General features: G+C 47.2%; 1 protein-coding gene across 1 annotated transcript in view; it reads left to right on the forward strand.

Annotated features, from left to right (window-relative positions):
- The first annotated feature begins 260 nt into the window (after positions 1-260).
- Positions 261-21,856, forward strand: part of Cracd (capping protein inhibiting regulator of actin dynamics) — a 46,031-nt gene continuing 24,435 nt past the window's right edge. Inside the window, exons 1-2 of the mRNA XM_051170425.1 lie at positions 261-452; positions 14,179-14,314. Coding sequence (XP_051026382.1) covers positions 14,195-14,314 — 120 coding nt within the window. The 5' untranslated portion in view covers positions 261-452; positions 14,179-14,194. The remainder of the gene's footprint in view (positions 453-14,178; positions 14,315-21,856) is intronic.

A 21,856-nucleotide genomic window follows, 5' to 3' on the forward strand; every position in this document is an offset into this window, starting at 1 on the left:
GCATGTGTGTGGCGTGGCCCACTGGCCTTGCAACCTGGAGCCTCTTCTTGGTCCTTTAGAAGCCCGAGGGCCAGAAGGTGCCACCATGCCTGTGGCTTGTGCCCTGCCTCACTGTGCACCCTGGCACCTGGGCGGCCCTGACATTCTCAGCAGCGGGCTTGGTCTGTGGCTGACCTTTGCCCTGGCTCGCTTGGGCAGAGGTGGCTGATTGGTAAATCGTTCCTAGTCGGAGGCACAGCCCTATCAAACTGCAGCTGTGTGTTTGTCTTGCAATTCATAGACAAGAAGAAGGGAGGCAAATTCCAGCCTTTTAAGAAGTTCTTTGGCAAAAAGAAAAAGAAAGGCCCTCCGTCGTCTCAAGAGGAATCGGCTGCCAGCCAGAGTCTCTCTCCTCAGAGTGCCAGCAATGGGACCTTCTCTTCGGACGAGGAGACCCTGGAGAAGAGTCTGAGGTAATAGCTTGCCCTTTCCTTGCATGTCTCTGGCAGAGTCCCGGGGTGAGGAAAGAAGTCCCTGGAGGGGCAGGTGCGGGGGGGGTTTTGGATGTGGAGGGCATGAACAGCATCACAAAGGAATCCCACCTGAGCATGGGGGGAAGGAAGGCGTTGTTCCACCTGGTGTGCTGGGTGCTCAAGTCACCTTGGGGATCGAACCTGTGTCTCTCTGCCTTCACTGGTGAAGGAGGGCAGCACTTCCCTGGCTTGGCTCAAGGAGGGTGCTCTGATTGAAGACCAAGCTCCTATGACCCCTTCCTTGGCAAAGAAAAGATGTCCACAGTCTAGCGCTTACGCGTGAGGCCAGGGGGCAAGGACGCAGACTTCTGAGGCTCAGCAAAGCCACAGGAAGCTTCTAGCTGCTTTAGGAATGTCCTTCAGGACAGACACCTGTTACTTTTCTTCTTCTCTCCTGCTCCTTTATCCTTTTTCTTTCTGTTCCACCTGCCTCTCCCCCCCTCCCCTGTTTCTCTCTGTCTCTCTCCCTCTGGTCTCCTCTCTCTTCTTTCTCCCTTCCTAGGACACAGGCACTAAATCTGACCAGGAACCTTAAGAATCAGGGCGGGGCGTGGAGGGTTGGAGGGTGTGGTCCTTGTTACCTGAGGGTGAAGGTGGAGGTGGGGGTGGGGAGGGGAGGGGGTGGGACTTGAGGTGGGAGTTAGAGCTGACTAAACTCTGGCAGTGTGCTCTTGAGAACCATCCCTTTTGAGAAGCCATCCCAACCATCGGTGTGATCTCTTCAGCCTTGCCGCGCTCACTAGCACCTCTAGCCTGACTCAACGAACACGCTGCTTTCTCTGGAGATGGTTGCTTTGTTTGTTTCTTCCTGGTCTGGCTCACGAACTCAGGGACCAGGTTTAGTCCAGCCTCCTATGAGTGCTGGCGCCTAAACACACACCAAAGCCAAAGATGCTCCCCAGAGTGTACAAACTGCAGTAGATGCTATTTCTGTTTACAAAACCGTCAGCCGGGCGCCGCGCGGTGCGGTGCTCACCCACCGCATCTGTTAGTTCTGGCCAATACTGGCTCTGCCTCGACAAGCCTATGTTTGTTTCCCACTGTTTTTACCACATAAGAAAGTGGCCAACTTTAATTGCACCCCTTCAGAGTAATAAAACTCTGTGGAGGGAAAGGCCTTGGCTGAAAGGAGAGCGTAGCAAGCAGTAACGGGATGCTGTAGTGTGCGTGCTGCCATAGCGTTGACTGTTGTTCGGCAGGAGTCAATTCTGATTTCACTTCAGCCTCTCAGGGTGTAAACCGTGAACCTGGATCTTTTTCATCTCAAACCAGAACGAAGTACAAAACCTAGTGAACTGGGACCAAGACTCGGTTGCCATGGAAAAAACGTCAAATCTAGAGAGTCCACCTTCCGACAGATAGCCCTCTGAAAACGCACTTCCTGTTTTGTTTTGTTTTGTTTTGTTTTGTTTTGTTTTTTGAGACAGGGTTTCTCTGTGTAGCCTTGGCTGCCCTGGACTCACTTTGTAGACCAGGCTGGCCTCGAACTCACAGCAATCCACCTGCCTCTGCCTCCCGAATACTGGGATTAAAGGCGTGCGCGTGCGCCACCATACCCTGCCACACTTCCTTTTTGTAGTAGGTTTTGTAGTGGGTTTGCCCGCTCCCTTGGGTCCTGTTGGGTTGCTTTGGACTCTCACATGTTCTCTTCCCATTTAATTTCTGCATCCCATGTACTTCTTGAGGAGTTTCCTTAAAGCTTTTAAGAAATCTTGGGAAATCCCACACTGGGTTAAGCAACTCCTTTACTGTAGAGAGGTAATGTTGCCTGCTCTTATTCCTGACTTTTGTTCAGAACCCCCTACAGATGGTATGGGACATATTTGTTTATGCAAGTGAAAAGTCCTCTTTCTAAGTAAAGAAGCTCAGTGGGTCCTCGGCCTATGAATTTTGTGCCTTGTCTTTAAATTTAAAACAGTATCATAAGAAAACAGAAGTAACTTAAAATGTGAGTTCAGCATAGCAGTACACGCCTTTACTACCAGGACAGAAAGACTCAAAAGTCAGGAGCAGCCTGGCATGGATAGTGAGTTCCAGGTCAGGCAAAGCTACATAGTGAGACCTGTCTGCAGCAGCAGCAGCAGCAGCAGCAGCAGGTGGCAGCGGCAGCAGCAGCAGCAGCAGGCGGCATGTCCCTTTTCTTCTGGGATATAGTACAGGAACACTTTGCAGTATAGCAGAAGTTCTGCTCATTTGCCCTATTTACAAATGGAAAAAAAATGGAAAACTATGGATTCCTACAATTATTTTCAGTTTACTGCTCAGTTGACAGACTTGCTACTGCACACTGCACAAAGATTTAGAAATGAGCCTGAAGATTTTTTTCCTTCTATTTCCAAAATAGAAAGTGCTCACTGACACTCAAGTTCCAGGGACATGATCTGGTTATAGGTTTAAGGTGGAGGATTTCAGCCCAGCATTGAGGAAGAGTTTCTTGAATACTGGGGTTACCCTGAAAACCTATGAGGCTGAGTCCATGTCCACTGGGATTGGGGCCCAGGAAGGTGGGATTTCGTCACTAAAGTTGCTGAAGTCAATCCAGCTGGACTCCAAGACTCTGTGGTTCTAGAAATGTCTCTGTAACCAAGAATAGCTCCTCACTGAAGTTGGACGTTCCTTGGGGCTTGCAGAGTACTCTGCTCTTTCTGTGGCTCATGAGCCTTCATAGCTCTTTGGCTGGTGTTTTTAAAATATACATGCCTTTGGGGTAGTTTTTAAAAAAACAATTTAATAACATTTCCCTTTTTCATTAAATACAATTGATAAGACATTTCCAAAAGTATGTTAAACAAACCTTATATGTCAGTGTTTGGTAGGCTGAGACAGTGGGTGTGCTGTGAGTTCAAGGCTAGCCTAAGCTGCATGGTGAGTACCAGACCAGCCAGGCCTGTGTATGTTGCTGTGTATAGCAACACTTGGTGAATGCAGAAGTTGTCACTCATGAGCTGGGTGACCGGAGACAAGCCAATCCCTGGATCTGCTAAACCAACAGGCCCTCATCTCCTAGGGATATCTCGAGGTCAAAATATGCACACGATATTGCACAATCTGTTGTAAAGCTCTTTATACACATAAGGTGATATTACCAGAGATAGAGATGCCGCTGATGATGACCTGTGCTTTATGTACAGAGCACAGGCCTAGAGGAAATTGATTCACATGATAGTGAGTGAGATTTATGAAGAGATCTTTTCCCATGTGAGGCACCTGAAAAATGACACAGGAGTCCAGAGCTTGAGAGGCACGCTACATGATCCCTTGTCCTGTGATGGACAATTAGACAGCTCTCCAGCTCCCAATTCTAGACTGCTTACAGTTTCAGAGCATCTTCCTTTTCTTCGAATATGTACAGCATGCCCTGTTCCTGTCATAATTGATGGATAATCTGGTACTCTATAGTCTATTGAGCACCACATATTTTTTATAAAATTCCAGAATCCAGAATATGTGTCGAAAGTGCCACGCCTGATAGAGTCTGGTCCCAGTTTTTTTTTCCAACAACTGTAGTTTGTTTGATGAGGATATTTAATTGCTCATTAGCATTTCATTTGAATGAGGTTTATGGATCTATTTAGAAAGAAAACTGCTGATCAATTGCAATTGCCCTGTTGTCATGGAAACAAGCTGAAATTGGACTGTAATTATATTTCCTTATGCCTGAAGTCATTGCTATAGTAATTACCCAATATCTATGGTCCCAAATTACATGATGCTTGCCCAGAAAAAGAAAAAGGACAAAGGATAAGAAGCAGGGAGTGGAGGGGTGTGCCTGCCTGAGGTATCATTCACTGTGCAGCTGTAGGGAGGAGCCTTCACTTTCAGATCGGAGAATGTCCCTCTGTAGGCTGTGACTCAACAGTGTTGTCAATGGGTCTTGGTGTGTGCCCAGTGCTTTGAGTAGTAGCTGGGAAGCTGCCAGGCAGAATGATTTTAGTTCTGCAAAGGGCACGGGTAACGTGTCAGCAGTCACTTTTAAACATATCATCTGATGTGTGAATACGGAGGAGTTAGTGAGCTCAGCAGTATCGTTAAGATCTCGTCAGGGGCTGGGCCTGGCTCAGCAGTTAATGGCACCGGTTGCTCTTCCAGAGGACTAGGATTCAATTCCTAGCGCCCACATGGTGGTTTACCAACCATCCATAACCCAAGGGGAGCCAGCCACATGGTCTTCTGTCCTCCTTGCGCACAGTGCAAGCTTGTGTTGCACAGACATGTATGCAGGCACATGGGTCCAAAGCTCTGAGTCCTACCCACCATAACTTCCACTTTGCAGAGCTGGAGTAATCCAGGCCCAGCTCCATCCTGGCCGGCTGGGACAGTGTTGCAGCTTCATTCCGTGATATTTTGGCAAAGGGGAAGCACTGCTTGTTTTCCAAGCTGGCAAATGGAGTGTGCACAATTAATGCAGAGCTTAAAAAAAAGCACAAGTCTCTCCTTCCTCCTGTCCTTTCAAATGCATAATGAACATAGTTCAGGGGATTGAATGTTCTAGAACGTAGAAAAATAGGACCCTCAACACGACTCAAAGTATCCCAGTGCTAAAACAAAAGGCATTACCTCAGAATTGCCTCCACCCATTCGAAGCCTCTGGCCCATGGTTAGTAGGTCCTGGAGTGCTCTCCCATCATTCGGATCTCCTAGATGGGGGTGACTGAGCTGGAACACTTGGGGCTGATGCTCTGGGCACCAGACACTGGCACTCTGCACCCCCAAATCCTTTCCGATGTTAGGCCAATGTCAAAAACATCTTCTCTTCTTTATCTTCTTCTTCCTTCTACACCAACTTTCTCTTCCTCTGCCTCCTCCTCCTCCTCCTCTTTTGTTCCACAGAACTTCTAATCTTCCAGATAGTGATGTTAATTTAGGGGTGTGTATTGAGGTGACATCAAGTCTTTAGGGTGACAAAAGAGCTTTTGGTGTACCTGTTCGGTGTTTTAGGTCTTCACATAGTTATGGGTCAAAATGCTACATTTATTGATTGATTGATTGATTGATTGATTGATTGATTGATTGAGACAGGGTCTCACTGTGAAGCTCTGGCTGTCCTAGAACTTGCTTTGTAGACCAGGCTGGCCTTGAACTCACAGAGATTCACCTACCCCTGCATTCCAAATACTGGGATTAAAGGCGTGCACCACCACACTTGTCTATGTTGATCTTCAGTAATATTGCTATTCATTGCTGCACTGTTCAAAGCAGCCAACAAATAGAAACAGCCCAAGTTTCCATGGATGGACGAATGGCTAAGCAAAATATGGACTATAGTGTACAGTGAATCAGGATTCTGTAGTTAAAAAGACTGGAATTCTGACACTGTGTGACATGGATGGGTATTTAAGATACTGTGTAAATGAAGTCAGGGGGTACAGGTCGGTGACTGAGCCCTTGCCTGTGTGTGCCAGGCCCTGGGTTCAAAGCTCACGGGTTATCTTTTAAATGTATTATGCTAAGTGAAATAAGTAAAGCACAAAAAGAAAAAAAACATACTGTATGATTCAACTTTAGGAGGCTCCTAGAACAGGCAAATTTGTGCAGATAGAAGATAGAATACCGGTTACCGGGGACCATGGAGGAGGAGAAAATGCAGACTTATGCAGGGCTATGGAGCATGTTTAGAATGGGTAGGATAATAGTTGTGTAATATGAACGTGCTTCAGGTCAGTGAATTGTACAATCAAAGTGGTTCAAATGGTAAATTTTGGTGTTAAATATATTTTGCTAAAATTAAAAAAAAAAAACTTCACCCAATATTGTGGATATCTTTAAAATGCATTGTTGGCTCTGTTTCTTAATAATTAAACTTTATTATACAACCCAACTAGCTTACACAAGAAGGAAAAAAGGTTAAAGGGACAAAAGAGTGAACCTTCCGGTATCTGTTCCACGGGACGGGTCCTTAGGTGTCTCTCTGGCCCTCATTTGGTCCAACCGGTCCGCTGCTCCCCCCCCCCCCCACGTGCTCCAGCCCAGGCTGAACTTGTTGTTCACTCCTCCCCACCTGCCTGAGTCACATGGGAAGGGTGGCCTCCTTCTCCTGTTGAGGGTCAATTAGAAAAACAATAGTCCATGTGGGGTTCCCAGGTCTGCTTCCTGAATTCCAGGCCCAGGAAGGCTCCACTCAGGTATTCATGGGGTGCCCCAAGGGTAAAGCCCGCCAAGACTGCTTCCACCTGTGACAAAGCTTAATCTTTCCTACAGTGCATAGACACCCCATGTCATGTTTGGTGTTGACAGGCTTGGAAGTAAAACTGGCTTCCTGTCTTCTGTGCGCACTCTGTAATTGTGGGTCACCTAGGGCCCTCTTGTTTGGTGCTCCTGTCTTGTGACTGAGCACCATCTTGCTCATAGTGCATCTGTGTTCACTCCAAGCATCTTAAAGTGGAAACCTCTGCTATGTGAGTCAGCGTAGTCTGAGACTCTCCTCACTTTGCTGGGCCTTGCGTTCCTCAGGCCTGAAGGTGTCATGTGTACACAGGCCTGTCTACCGTGTCTCGTGTTCTGGGAGATCAGCGACCGGTTAGAGTTGATGCGGGGCAGCCTGGCTTAGCAGCTTCCCTTTCTGCGCCTGCTATTTTAAATGATCCTGGGTACCATGTAGGGATGCGAGGATCAGCCACCCCAGTCTCTGTAGAGAAACGTGGGCTGATGGGGCAGACAGCAGGCTTAGGATAGATAGGCCTGAGAACTTCGAGTTGTACTCCTGAGTCCTGTACTGACCTTGAGGGGTCATTGCATGTAAAGAATGACCATCAGTCATGAAAACCTTAGCCTGAAAGGAGCAAGGAAAACAAGTTTCATAGGAATGTCTAGTTTGACTTCATTCATACCGAGTTGGCAGAGATGACCATGTGGCAGGCTCCACTGTGAGGCATGAGGAGAGTTAGAGAGTTATTAAAGATCCAATACCGCAGCGGTATTGGATAGCAGTTACATAAAAGGGAAAGAAAGGCACAGGGTAAAGCCAGAAGATTCCACACTCTTCTGTTATGTTGAGTGCAGGAATCCACAAAGAACAAAGCTGAGACCAAAAGCGTGTCCTTGGCCTTGTGGAGTCACAAGCTAAGTGTTTGGAGGTTGAACCTATCTGCCAATAACAATAACGCCAATGACAACAGCAGCAGCCAGGACAGAAATAGAGAAATGAGGTTCTGATGTCCCTGCCATCCTCCTTTTGTCACTTGGAGAGCTGACTGACAGCTAGAAGTCCAGAAACTCCTGACACATGGACCTAACAGGCTGGAAGTGGCCATCTGTTTGACCTCTAGAAGCCATGGCCGGGATTCTCTGTGTTGTCTGAGCTTCCAAGTGGCCTCTCTTCCTCTTTCAAGAACTTTCCGTTCTTTCCACATATGCGTGGGTTCAGTGTCAAGTCTCTTTTAATCCTGCAATGGGCGTTTAAAGCTGTGAGATTGGGGGCGTGGTGCTTTACACATCTCTCGCATCCTTTAGAAGCTGGTCCCTTTCTCCAGCGCCAGGAGAGAAGGCTCCGCACACCACACTGAGCCCCTCCTTCTGTCTGAGCAGGGCGAGTCTAAAGGAAAGCTGTAGCAAAGAGACCTGAGGCCTCTTGCCTCCTGGTTCCCTCACAACAAAAGAAAAGAGAAGCAAGTGGGGCTGGCCTACTTCGCGACCAATTGTGAAATGCCTTTAAGTGTCTTGAATAAAGAGGCCCAGATGAACCCTGCTAAGGTACAATTTGTGGGAAATTGTCCCCCACTCCCAAGCATGTAATTTGAAGTCTCCAGCTGCTTAAGGACAATGACCCCAGCATGCTCTCTGTTCCTTAGGACACAGTTCAAGCTGCGCTCTCCACTGGGCAGGCTCTTTGGTTTCTTTTCGGGTAGTATTTTTGTAGTCTTTGTCTCAGCCCCTCACTCAAAGAAAAGGAAGCCATCTACATGGTAGAGGTGTTGGAGACAGAATTGACTTTTGTGATTAGAATATTACGCAAACAGCTGAGGGCTTAGCTGCAGTAACATACAAGAACGTGCTCCTTTGTGTGACTAATGAATCGATCGCCAACCCCCTCCTCTACTATTTCTTCTTGGTGCCCTTAAGTGAAATGAAAACTAAATTTAAGAAACCATATAAACGCGTTTGATTCCCCTTAAGGGTAATGGCCAAATATAACAGGCTGGCCTTGGCACTTGCTCTGCCATCAGGATGACCTTGAACTTCTGATCCTCCCAAGGGCTGGGAGTGCAGAGCAATGGCTATATCAGCACACACTTCTGACCTGTCTGTCCTATGCTAGAAACTTAATAGCTATCAAAAGCCCTTCATTTACTTCCCCCGTGATAAAGTGGGGATCACGAGGGCCTTTGGGAGGCACACATAGGAAAGCACGTAGATCATTGGAGATGTTAGGCGGCATTTCCTTGCTGTTAAGGCATAATCACGAGCACCTGAAACCAAGAGAGAAGGAAGCCCAGAGCTGAGGCCAGTCTTGTGCACGCTATTTTCTCCCCCATGGTCACTAGTGGCTTTTGGCTTAGGGCAAGAGGCCAAAAAATGCAGGTGGCTGAGACAGAAAACAGCAATCTCCAGGGACTGGACACACAAAAATTTGGGCAAGCCCCTGGAGCTGGAAACACAAAAAATAGAGCTTGAGGTTGTGGTAGGAGCCAGTGTTTGAGAGATTAAGATCTCTCAAACTTTGGATTTATGTGGAAGGGGAGGCAGAAGGATTGAAAGAGCCTGAGGTTGGTAGGAACTCCATGTAGACACTGTTTTCCAGACCCAGCAGGGCAGATGCACCCCTATGAACTCACAGAGACTGTGGCAGTACACACAAGACCTATAGGAATTCAAGACAAACAAAATTCTAGCGTGGACACAAAGTCTAACCCCTAACCAAGAAGATATCTGTAATTGCTACCTGCTGTGGGAGGGAAAACATGTTTTCTCCAATGGCGTGCCACTGGGTATATCTACCACACTACACAAAAGGCCCCGTGCTCAGGAGTAACTGGCTAACACAAAAGGGAGCCCATGTTTTCTGTGACATGTTTTCGTTATGGTTCCATATTCTTTTTGTCTTTGGGGTTTTGTTTTGTCTACTTGTTTTTGTTTTTAATTTTGGGGTTGTTGGGGTCTTTTTTGTCGGTAAGGGAAAGGCATGAAGTTGGGTGAGTAAGGAGGTGGGGAGGAAGGAAAGAATGTGATCAAAGCATGAAAACGTTTAAATAATTCTTTAAAGAAGAAGAGGATGCTGGGAAATAATCCGGGCTCTCTGGTGAGACTCCAGGTAGACTGCACCTTAGAGGTGAGGACAAATCAAAGATGAGTCCAAGCCTCATAGAAGCCGCTGGTCAGCCATAGACCAGTGTGCGGCTGGCCTGATGAGCCTCCTCCCTTGCTGTTTGCTGCCTGCAGGAAGATCGTCAAGCCCTCTCTAGAATGAGGGAACTCATGCTCTTAACGTTATAGTTCATAGCGTGTAGAGCTGAACACGTGTTCCTAGGCCTCTCAGAAACAGACTATGGGCACGGGGGGGGGTGGTTGGGGAGGCCGGGGGGAGGGGGGTGAGGACAAGAACAGCAATAGAGCCAAGGGGGCTAAGATGCTGGCATCACAGACATTTTTCAATAATTATGGTTGGTCGATTCAAGAAAATAGTTGACATGGCAGAGAATTTTGTTGAGGAATTGGGAGCTATTAAGAACAAATAAGCGATGGTTTAGATTTAAGAAAAAAAAATCTGAAGTTAAGAGCGTTAACAAGTTCTTTTGCTAGTATATTAGACAACGTCCAAGTGAACAAACGACAGCACAGGTCGTCAGGAAGAGCTGGACCACACTGTGGTAGATACAGATTAGTAAAGTTTAGCCTGGGTAAAAAGAATGATAGATATAGAAAAACAAACAAAGGCAAATGGCTCATGTTGAAATTTCCCATCAGAGGATCTAATCCCATCATGAAAGTACTTGTAGGAACATGGGGGAGAGAGTGGGGGTGGGGTGGAGGGAGGGAGGGAGAGAGAGAGAGAACTGAGGAGGATAGGATTGAATTTATGTAGAAATGCAGAGAGAAGGTAGCCATCTTGGGGGGGGGGAATAAAACAGAGCTGCAAAAAATTAGATATTAAAACTTAGGAAACTTGAGACAGAATGTGTTTGTTTCTGTTTTGTTTGTGGCTTTGTTTGTTGTGGAGTTTTGTGTTTGCTGTTGTTGTTTTTAGGCAGTATGTCTCCCCTACTCGTATTTGTGGCAGTACTTCCGCCCCCTGTCTCCTGAGTTCTGGGGGTTACTATCGTGTGCCACCAGACTCAGCCAGGATGGGCTTATTTCTGTCTGTAAAAGCAGACAAGCAGAAGCCAGGATCCGAATGGCACTGACACTCCCAGTTATCACAGGCCTGTGAACTTTAGTTTCCCATCTGGAAAGCAGACTTAATAACAGTTCCTACACATAGGTTTTAAATATTACAGCCAGAGTGTTTAGATATTAAAGTAGTGCGCGTGCGCGCGCGCGCACACACACACACACACACACACACACACACACACACACACACACACACACACACACACACACACCTTACTGTGTTTAGCTAGAATTGTTATTAGTGTGTACTTTTTATAACTGTTATAGTTTTTTTTTGTTGTTTTGTTTCGTTTTTTTTGAGACAGGGTTTCTCTGTGTAGCCCTGGCTGTCCTGGACTCACTTTGTAGACCAGGCTGGCCTTGAACTCACAGCAATCCATCTGCCTCTGCCTCCCAAGTGCTGGGATTTAAAGGCGTGTGCTACCACCGCCCGGCTAATTGTTATAGTTTCTACAACTAGCACTTTTATTCTTCTCATCTATTTTTCAATACAATCACCTAGAGGCAGGGATGTTTGGACATCAAAGCCTGGGGCCAGCACAGTAGGGCAAGCAAGTGCCAGGTCTTACTCTACCGACACAAAATAAGAGGAACACATATGCTAAGAACTTCATGACTCGGTCAAGACAGACATAGCAGCTGAAATGGAACTTAGCCAGGCATTGTTGTGGCCTGCACACACAACTTTAAGAAATCAGTGGGCATTTATTAAGCATCAAGCATGGAATTGTGTGTGGGCACATACGCACCTATTTGAGAGCCTGCACACATATGTAAATATTTGAAAAACACCATGTGGACAGGTTGGGGAGATAGCTCAGCAAAGTGCCTGTCATGCATGTGTGAGGATTTGCATTTGGGACCAGTACACAAATGAGAAGCCATGTATGGAGACAGGAGGGTCCCTGGGTATTCCAGCCAGCCAGTTTCACCTAACGGGCAAGCTGGAGGTGTCAGTTAGTGACATTGTCTCTAAAAACAAGGCAGATGGCTTCTGCAGAACAACAAACCTTCTGACCTCTATGCATGCGTGCACATATGCACGTCCACAAATACACACTAAAATATAATTTAAATAAAAATTTGATAGATCATGTAGAAGTGAATTACTCTTCCCTTATCCGAATTGAGGCCAGAAGTTTGCGTTTAAGACAGATAATATGGAAAGGTTTAGTTCCAGTGACTGAAAACTTTATTTCATGACATCATTGGATGAGCCTGGAAGTTCTTTTTTTTTCTTTCTTTCTTCTTCTTCTTCTTCTTCTTCTTCTTCTTCTTCTTCTTCTTCTTCTTCTTCTTCTTCTTCTTCTTCTCCTCTTAGTTTTTCGAGACAGGGTTTCTCTGTGTAGTTCTGGCTGTCCTGGGCTCGCTTTTGTAGACCAGGTTGGCCTGGAACTCACAGCAATCCCCCTGCCTCTGCCTCCCGCGTGCTGGGATTATAGGCACTGGGATCACAGCGCCACCACGCCTGGCACTGGAAGTTCATTGCTTTAACCTAGGTGGGTAGCATCATCATTTCTTAGCACTGGGAGATGGTGAAAGATTCCATTTACCTTCATACTTCCAAAAACAGTAAGGCACCCTGGTTTACAAACCAAGCTGCCTCCCTGCGGAGGCCAGTGATCCTCCTGAAGGCAGAAGCATTATTCTAGCTACTTCATCTCTTCAGCCTTTGCACACACCAGCCTTCCTAGGATGTGCCTTCCTCTCTCATACCTCTCTCTGCCTTATTGGGTCACCATACTCTTTTTTTTTTTTTTTTTTTTTTTTTTTTTTTTTGGTTTTTCGAGACAGGGTTTCTCTGTGTAGCCTTGGCCATCCTGGACTCACTTTGTAGACCAGGCTGGCCTCGAACTCACAGCGATCCGCCCGCCTCTGCCTCCCGAGTGCTGGGATTAAAGGCGTGCGCCACCACGCCCGGCCCTGGGTCACCATACTCTTAACACTGTCTCTGAGATACATCGGCTGGAGGGTACAGGGTTGCGTTCAGCCGGTGAGTCTACTGTTTCAACGTCGATGGCTTTAGCTTTGGATGTGGTGATTTCCCCTTGAGCTTGCCTCTAATAAGAAGCCATGCTGCTGTCTGCCCAAGAAGGGAATGGTTGTACCCTGGGGCTTCCTTCTCCTGTGTTTCCTGCTGTTCATGTCTCTCTTCAGGTGGATGTCCAGATGTCGTAGAGATGCAGCCCTACAGCTGGAAAGTGTCTGCTTTTCTTCTTCTTCTTCTTCTTCTTCTTCTTCTTCTTCTTCTTCTTCTTCTTCTTCTTCTTCTTCTTCTTCTCTCTGATGCTAGAGATAAAGCCTAGGGCTTTGTGCAGCCTGAGCCCTCTCCTAGCCACAGTCCATTACTGTAACAAGACACCTGAGTCCCTTGAGGCTGGGTTCATACAGAAGAGTTTGTTTGGCTCTGTTTGGGAAGTGGAAACTCCAAATAGCATGGTACCAGCTCTGGCCCAAGCCCCCTAGTTACCTTATGTCATGGTGGATGACATCACAGTAGGATAGATGCGAGCCAGAAGTGTGTGATTCTTACATAATGTCTCGCCTGGGGAGAGGGGAAGGCAGAATATGGGAAAGGGCTAGGCTGCCTCTTCTCACACACTCAGGAGAACGATGGTCTCACGAGAATGGCATCAATTCCTTCTGAGGACAGTGTCCACAGCGTCCCGCCCCAACACACACACCTTAAAGGTTCTATTACTCCCTAACATTATTACAATGGGAACCAAGCTTCCAACACCTGGAGCCTTTAATTCAAGCCACGGCTAAACCATAACAATTTGCTATGAACTATGAATCCATATCATGTTCTATGTATGCAAAACTTACAGTCAAAATGGCTCCAACATGGATTTCTCCCCCTTTGTTGTATTCTTAGATCATTGAATCAAAGACTTCTCTCAAAGTCTTTGCTCTGTATATTTGCACTGCAGCCTGACTGAATGTGAAAAACTCTTGCTTCTTCTAGACCTGCATGTTACTCCATAAATACTATTTGGCAAGATTTTCTGGAGCAAACCTGACAGATCAGCTAGGCAGAGCCTCCAGTTACAAATTCAGCCAATCTGTTGCTTCTACAGATAAATACCTTGTTCCAAGTTCTTGCAGGAAGTGGTTCTGAGAAAGACCGTGAGAGAGCCACATTCCCCCATTCCCATGGTACCCTGTCATCTCCTCTGCCCCTTGCCAACCCTCTGCAGGAAGGCCATGGTGTTGAAGGACTTTCCGAACAAGCCAGTAAATGTGGGTGGAAACCTTTGAGTCAGGAAGAGCAGAAAACTGAATCCGGAGAAGACAGTTATCATCGTAATAAAATGAAGCACATGATTTGCATTTCCAGGTTCTTCAACTATTCTATGGGAGCACGGGCGTTCTCCCATGACAGTATTTTTATCCCTGATGGGGGAGCAGAAAGTGAGCAGACAGTTCAAGCAATGTCACAGGACAACATCCTGGGCAAAGTCAAAACTCTTCAGGTAAGACAGCTGGAAACTGGAAGATCAGAGCCAGAGGACCCCACGCCACCCCTCCCCTCTGCAGAGGGGAATGGAGATGTCCCTGGCTGCACCTTGAATGGCAGAGTGGGAGGTCCAGAAGTCACTTCAGGGAAGAAAGCTTTGGCTCTTAGCACGGCTACACCCACCTGCACAGCCCCGCCTCTCCCCTTTCCTCTTTGAGTGTTGCTTCCTTTTGGACCGGACATGAGAACAAGTTCCTAAGAGAAGCTACAGGGGTTGCATGTGGGGAGAGAGCTTCTAACCGTGAAGTTGTCAGAGCTGCTGGCATCAGGGTGTGCCCTATACACTTCCATCCTAGGAGGGGACACTGCTGTGTCTGGAAACGCAGCTTCCAGCCACCTTGTCTAGAGGGAAAACCGTATGACACCCCTGCCTTTGGCCCTGTAATGTGGGCAGTTTTCTTACCTGACGTTGACTCAGCTGGTGACTCCCTAACAGTGAAAACGTGGTAAAGCAGTGCTTTACTAAATGGGCTTTTAATAATGGGTCTAGGAAAAGTTAAAGGAACAAAGACTATGGGGTCTGATCATGTAGGGTTGTCCCATTGTTTGACAGCATTTCGGTCACCAGGAAACAATGCCAAGGGGAGCAGTTCTCTGGGATACGAGAAACACTGGGGACCAGAAGCTCTCAACCTGTGGGTCATGACCCTTTTAAGGGTCAAATAATGCTTTCACAAGGTTGGAATGTCAGATATTTACATTAAATATTATTCAAATGTAACAAAAATTACCATTTGCAGTAGCAACTAAGATAATTTTATGGTTGGGGGGGTCACCACATGAAGAACTATATTAAGGGATCACAGGATTAGGAAGTTTGAGAAACATTGCTCTAGACTTTGGACAGAGGGGTGGGGTCTGAGTTGCTGGGTCCCACCTGACTATGTCTATAACAGTAAATGTACGATCACGGAACGAATGAGAAGAGGGAAAACAACAGGAAAAACAAGAAATTGATGCCAAGAAGCACTGTACTCAAATGTCGTGTTTCTGTTCTTTATACTTGTTCTTTATTTTGCCCCCACCATCATCACGCCCGGCCCACAAGTTCTTGTTTCTACCGAGCACAAGCTGTGTTACGTTAGATCACACACTCGGTGGAGGGTGATGTGTGACAAAGCAGGAAGCACCCAACACCTAGGAGCCACAACCCCAAGCTTGCCCAGATCCTCCTGCCTCCCTGCACCACTGGCCAAGGCCAGCTTCCTGCCCACACAGACAGCCCCACCCGCCTTGCAAACCCCAGCACTTCCCAGCCGGGTCCCTCTGTCTGTTCCTGCTGGCTGGTGCCCTTATACTTCTAGACCCTGGAGAAACAAGCTGTCACTTTTCACACGTTGAAGACGGGGAGGACGGGACTAGTCAGCGGAAACTTTGACCCGTTTCCCTCTTTCAGTCTTTTGATTAGCAATAGGTTCTGAGACCCTGGCTTATCATACCCCCTTTCTAAAAGGGTGATGTGCAGAACTCAGCCGTGAAATAGCTATATTTTACAGGGGCTTCAAGAAATTCCTTAAAGGGTAGGTAATGGCATGTTGCCTTCAATGATACCTGCTCTATAACATACACCACATACCACTCCCGCTTTAAAAAGTGGATCTAAGGGTTGTAAAGTGCGTGCCATTGTGCAGTATTGAAAAAAAAAAAAAAAAGAACCCCAATGAACTATGTGGGTGACTGGGATTTCTGTTAACAATTAGGTATGGTTTTAAGTGATCTGACCTCATAATTAATAAAATGTAAAACCACCAACTTCCCTGAAGTGACAATTTGATTTACACAAGAAGGGGGTGGGGTGGGGTGAGCAGAGCAAAGTGACCATCTGGACAGCATCAGTCACAGTAGGTCAGCCTGGTTCTGCTGCTGCTGCTCCCCCCGAAGACATCCTTTGGTCTCTATAGTGATGACTCTGGAAATTACGGGCTTTGCTCTTGAAGGCGGGAAATGGGGATCACGGTCAGAGCAAATGGGATTTTTTTTTTTTAAAAAGTGACCTAAGGTTTAACCGAATCACTCCCAAAAGACTATGCTTTATTTTTCAGTCGACTAAGCAGTATGTTCCTGGTAAGTCGTTCCCCCCCCCCCCCCAAATCTGGTGACTTCGCACACTTGCATGAGTGCTTTGCCTCTCCCACGACGGTCCTGTGGTGTTGATGCTCAGTTAGGAGGCGGTGAAGCACACGAGACCGCCTCCTCGTTGATCCAGCATGGAATGAGAGGGTTTAGCTGTGTCAGAGGCATGTGTGTTTCTATGTCCGGAGTTGCCCTTGTGAACATGTCTTTGTTCGTTTGTTTTTGTTGTTGTTGTTTTTGTCTTGTTTTACAAGAAAAGGAATGGATAACACCTTTTTGGCAGTGAATGTCCTGGCTCGATGATTAGCCACAAGTATTTAAATATTCATTTGTAATGAAATTCTCTAGAATGTCATTCATTTAACACCCCCCCCTCCAAAAAAAAAAAAAAGTTTTAAGCTGTGTCCAGCATTCGTGAACATGCATGGAAAGGTGCTTGCATTTGGAGACACTGCCCTCTAGCGCCCACTTTTACCATAGCACCTAGAACTGTCCCAGTGCGCTTCTCTGGTGGGATGACAGATTACAGCGCACCGAGCCTACCCTGTCTTGAAGATTATCACTGTATCATGGCAAAGTTTCCATGGCAAGCTATTGAGATTCTTAAAAGAACAAGCACACTTTTTTTTCTGAGTATAAAAATGTGCACCGTGAGAACAACTTTTAGTAAACATTTAGTTATAGGGACTAAAACAATCAGTCTCCTTTTTGAGGACTGGGTGCATAAGTTGTTTGCTTCACAGCCAGTGGGATGTGTACCATTTGAACGAATGAGAGGACACAGGGAAATGAAAAGTATGTGTAAGGCTCCTGCCACTGTGTGGTCACATGGCCTCGGGCCAAGTGATTATTTAGTCTCTGTGACTCCCACTTTCCCTACTTGAACAATAAGGAGGCACATGGATGGGCAAGCCTGCAGGCTCCTCCAGGTCCTGACATCTGTATGAAATCACTGCTCGCTGCTGCACGTAATGGCTACCTAAGCTTTGCACTTACAGGTTATATTTGTGCCACAATAACCTTGACGTGACCTATCGAGCTTACCCTGGACACACTGATCAGGGAGAGTGCCTCTCTATATAAGACCAGGCCCGACTGCTGATGAAACTAGGGATAGCCTATTCTGTGCCTGTAGGTGATCTGTGCAATTGTGTCACACTTTAGGTGGGAAATGTCTATATTATTTGTACCACAGATTATTTAGCACAGGTGTGGGGTGGGGGGAGGGGCCATCCTTGGTAGCTAACATCTCCAACTGAACTGGATTTTACTTAAGAATTCCAGAATCATACCTTTGAAAATTCTGATCTCTAATACAGCCGTCAGGGTCAGAAAGAATAAGCACCTGCTTTTGGCCAGTACTTCCTAGAGCAGGCATCTAAATCCGCATCCTTTTTCTTTTTTGTTTTTTTGGGTTTTTTTCTTTGAAAAATCATCTTTGTGATGGAAGTGTCTGTGATCTGCTCGAGAAGACAGCACCTTCCCCCCTTCTGATGTTTGCTCTTATAGACGTGGTTTGAAAAGAAATGGCTGAAAAAAAAAAAAAACCGAGAAATTCTAAAGACTGGCAGTGCAAAGAGCTGCGGAATACAATGTGCATGGCTTTTCCACACCACAGCATCCAGCCTCATAAATATGGATGCACATTCCTTTAGCATCGTTCCCGGGCATTCCATGCTGCAACAAAGTGGCCCAAATGAAATGAATAAAATATAGCTCCTTTTTGCTCACATTCCTGTTGCAACAGTAGCGCCATTCACAGCTGCTAGCAATACACTCCCCTCTCCCGTTGTAACCATGACGTGTGCAGAGGCAGAGCTTGTGGGGGAGATAAACTTCAGGGCCAGCTTATAACAGCCCAATTTTCAGTAACTGCTCACTTCTGTCACAGGCCCTCTCGTGACGAGGCCAGGATTCTGAGCAAACGAAGGTAATAAAAATAATTTATGCCCATATAGCTCACACGACACCTCAAATTACCAGCTGGATTTTTAGCAGTAATCTTTTGGTTATCAATACATCTAACAAAATGTCACTACAATCCAGTCTCCTTTGAGTCACCTAAAGGAGATATTTGGAGAAGGGGCTTGTGGCAGGGTGTGAGAGCCTGGTCCTTGAACACAAGAGGCTCAACCAAGCAGGGCATTGGGCTCCAAGTCCTGCCCCAACCTTGGCCCACCAGCTCTTGTTGAAAAACCACAGCCACTTCTTTAGCTGGACATAGGGAGCAGGCCTAATCCCAGTCACCACCACCAACCCCGCTTCCTGCCTCTACGTTCCTCTGCCTCAGTTGCCCAGCCACCAGCCCAAGTCAGTTTTCTCTAGGGAATCTCAAGTCAGCTTGTACACTAAGGGACACATTTTTATTCTCCATAGCAACAGCGTTACTTGTTTTTCCAGTATAAACATGTCTGTGATGGAGATGAACCCTTTAGCATGATCACATTCCCTCTGCCCTCCACCCCTCATCTGTCGTCCAGGCCCACAGCCGCTGTGTGCTCTGTCCTGGCTCATCGCCCTCTTCTTGCCTCCACATTGCCTGTGTCACTGCCATCTCCCTCCCTGTCCCCCCTTCTTAGCTTTCCACTTCAGATAGTTTTAAATTTTTATTCGATTTTTATTTTATCTGCGTTGCTGTGAGGGCATCAGATCCCTTGGAACTGTGAGTTACAGACAATTGTGAGCCGCCATGTGGGTGCTGGGAATCGAACCCCGGTCCTTTGGAAGAGTAGACAGTGCTCTCAACCACTGAGCCACCTCTACATTCCTCTGCCCATTTCCCAGCTTGGTTCTATGTGCTTTGCTGTCCCTATCCTTATCCCATCAACTGTCTTTTTCCCCCCTTTGCGTTCCCTTTCCTTTCCCGTTTGTGGCCACAACAGTCATTTTGCCGTTGGACTTTATTTCTGTCTAGGCTGTGATTACGTTTGCCGCATTCTTTCTTGTCTCTTAAGCATCACAATGAGCCACCAACACTATTCTAAAAAGGGCCCTGGTCAAGTAAAGTGGCGTGCCTGCTCTTTCTGTGATGGTGACACTAGAGTGTTGTGCCAGGAGGCGCGTTATGCATGTCCTTTCCATCGTAGGCATAAGAAATGGCTTTCCTCTCCACTGGTCAATGGGCACAGTACAGTTAGGGAGACAATTAAGGTGTAGTGTTCTATAGCACAGTAGAGTAACTGTGGTTAATAATTTATAGTGCTTTTCAAAATAGCTAGAAAGGAGAACTTTGAACATTCCCAACACAAAGAAGAGGGAAATGTGTGAGGTGGTGGATACACCAGTCGCCCTGTGTTGGTCGTTATGTGTTATACACAGGTAGTTAATCTCACAATCTTCCACAAATATAGTTATTGTTTATGGAAGGAAAGTGGCAAATGCGTGTAAGTCCCACTCTCAGGGGGTGCAGGCAGGAGGATCATGACTCTAAGGCCAGCCTAGGCTACACAGCAAGAGGCTGTCTCAGTGGAGAAAAGAGAGATCCTCCTACCCTCCTCCCACCCCAGAGCACTGGTGACAAAACACCCCACCAGGGGGGAGTCTCCACAGCCCAAGGAGATGCAGAACAGTTTCAGGCTCATGGCCAGCGCCCCCCAGGGAAGCTTGGATTGGGAGGCCACGGGAAGCGCCCCCCCCCACCCAGATTCCCACCCTCTTCCCCCCGGCCTGCAGAGTGAGCCTGTGCCTGTGACTCCTCCGTGTCCTCCTGTTTAACTCCATCAGCTGTTCTAACTGTGCCTGCTTACTGACCCGCTTAGAGTAGATACTGACTGCCGCTTCCTGCCAGACTTGTTCTTGGGAGACGCCCTCTTTCAGCAACCCGCAAACTTTGCGGGGGGGGCGGGCTGCTGAAGCTTTGCTTCCTTGGCCGAATGGGAGCTTTCGGTGTGCACTTCTCCTGTGAGGCCAGGAGCTGGGTACAGGCTGGCATGCTGGGCGGCTGGGGTTGGGGTGGGGTGTGCTACGCAGAGAGGGGAGTCGCGGGGCTCATCTCTGTCCTGCACTGCTCACTGGGTGAGGCTGGGGTGGGGGATGGGCTGGGTGAATGTGGGTGGACCTGGTCCCACTGAGTCCTAAGGGAGAGGGGGCGAGTCCCTCACGGGAATGTTTTGCCAAGGATCTTTAGAGAAGTGTTAAAATGCCACCTCATCTCTTCATGTGACTGTCCCTACAAGGAGCAAGGATGCTATCAGATTCATGAGAGCTGCTGTGAAGTACAGTGGCCATAACTCTGGGTGCTAATTTTGAAGCCCCGGGCTCAGACCCTTTTGAGCCCTCAGCCTTCCCATGAGCCTGGACCAGTCACCTCTCCCCACAGGAGCCTGGGCTTGGCCTTGCAAAGTGGCTGGGGTTTGTCCTGCTCTGGTTTCCCACTGTTGTAAGAAAACACTGACTGAAAGTAACTTGGGGAGAAAGAGGTTTATTTCATCAAACAGACCACAGCCCATCACTGAGGGAAGACAAGAGTAGCAACTCAAGGCAAGAGCCCAGAAGCAGGAACTGAAGACCACAACCACGGAGGAAGGCTGCTTAGTGGTCCTCATTTACCTAGCCTCCTTATCTAGCCCAGAACCACCTGCCGGGGCAGGGTGGGGGGCAGCACCCACAGTGGGCCAGACCCTCCTCCATCAACTAACAGTCAAGAACACATTCCACAGATGTGCCCACAGATAGGCCCGTCTGAGGGAGGAAATTTGTCAGTTGAGGTTCCGTCTTCCCAGGAGCCTCTAGTTTATATCAAGTTTGGAAAAGCTTTAGCAGCACAGAATCGGAGTGGAGATTTGCTAAATTTCTTACTGGAGGTTCTGTTGGATTAGCTGTTAGCCAGAGTAAACATAAATATCAAACCCTAGATGGACCTAGATCGAGAGCGGTGCTTCTTAGCTGGGGCCAGTTTATCCCTTTTTAAATCTGGCCCTTACCCAGTCTACTGTTTGGATAACTGTTTACAGCCGCTTCTCCCCTCCTTCCTTCAGAGGCCACCTGCCAGTCATCAGTCCTGTTCTCCCCGCCCATAGCCCGGGTTCCTTACGTCCCCTATTTCGTGATATGTAATCATAGCAAAGAAAGAAAGCTGGACCGTTCCCATCCCTGAAGTGATCTCAGCATTCATCAAGGAAAGGCTTGCTGACCCTGGGACCATCTTCACCTTGGCTGTGACCCACCGTGATCAGAGCATGTGGCTTTGATACGGGATTCACAAGCTACGTGAAGAAGTCTAAAGAGTCCTTGAAGGGGTTATCAAGTTTGTGTTGGTTGGTTTCTCCCCATGGATCCTAAGTTTTACATAACTATCTCCTGTACAAGCTCTTCATACATTAAAAAGACTTTAGATCTGTAGATGGGTCATAAGATTCAAAACATACATTTTCAACCTTGGTTCAGAAATATGGTCCCTGTCCCTACCGGACACTTATCATTTCTA

Source organism: Acomys russatus, chromosome 28 (genome assembly GCF_903995435.1).
Source record: "Acomys russatus chromosome 28, mAcoRus1.1, whole genome shotgun sequence".
Classification (NCBI taxonomy): Eukaryota; Metazoa; Chordata; class Mammalia; order Rodentia; family Muridae; genus Acomys; species Acomys russatus.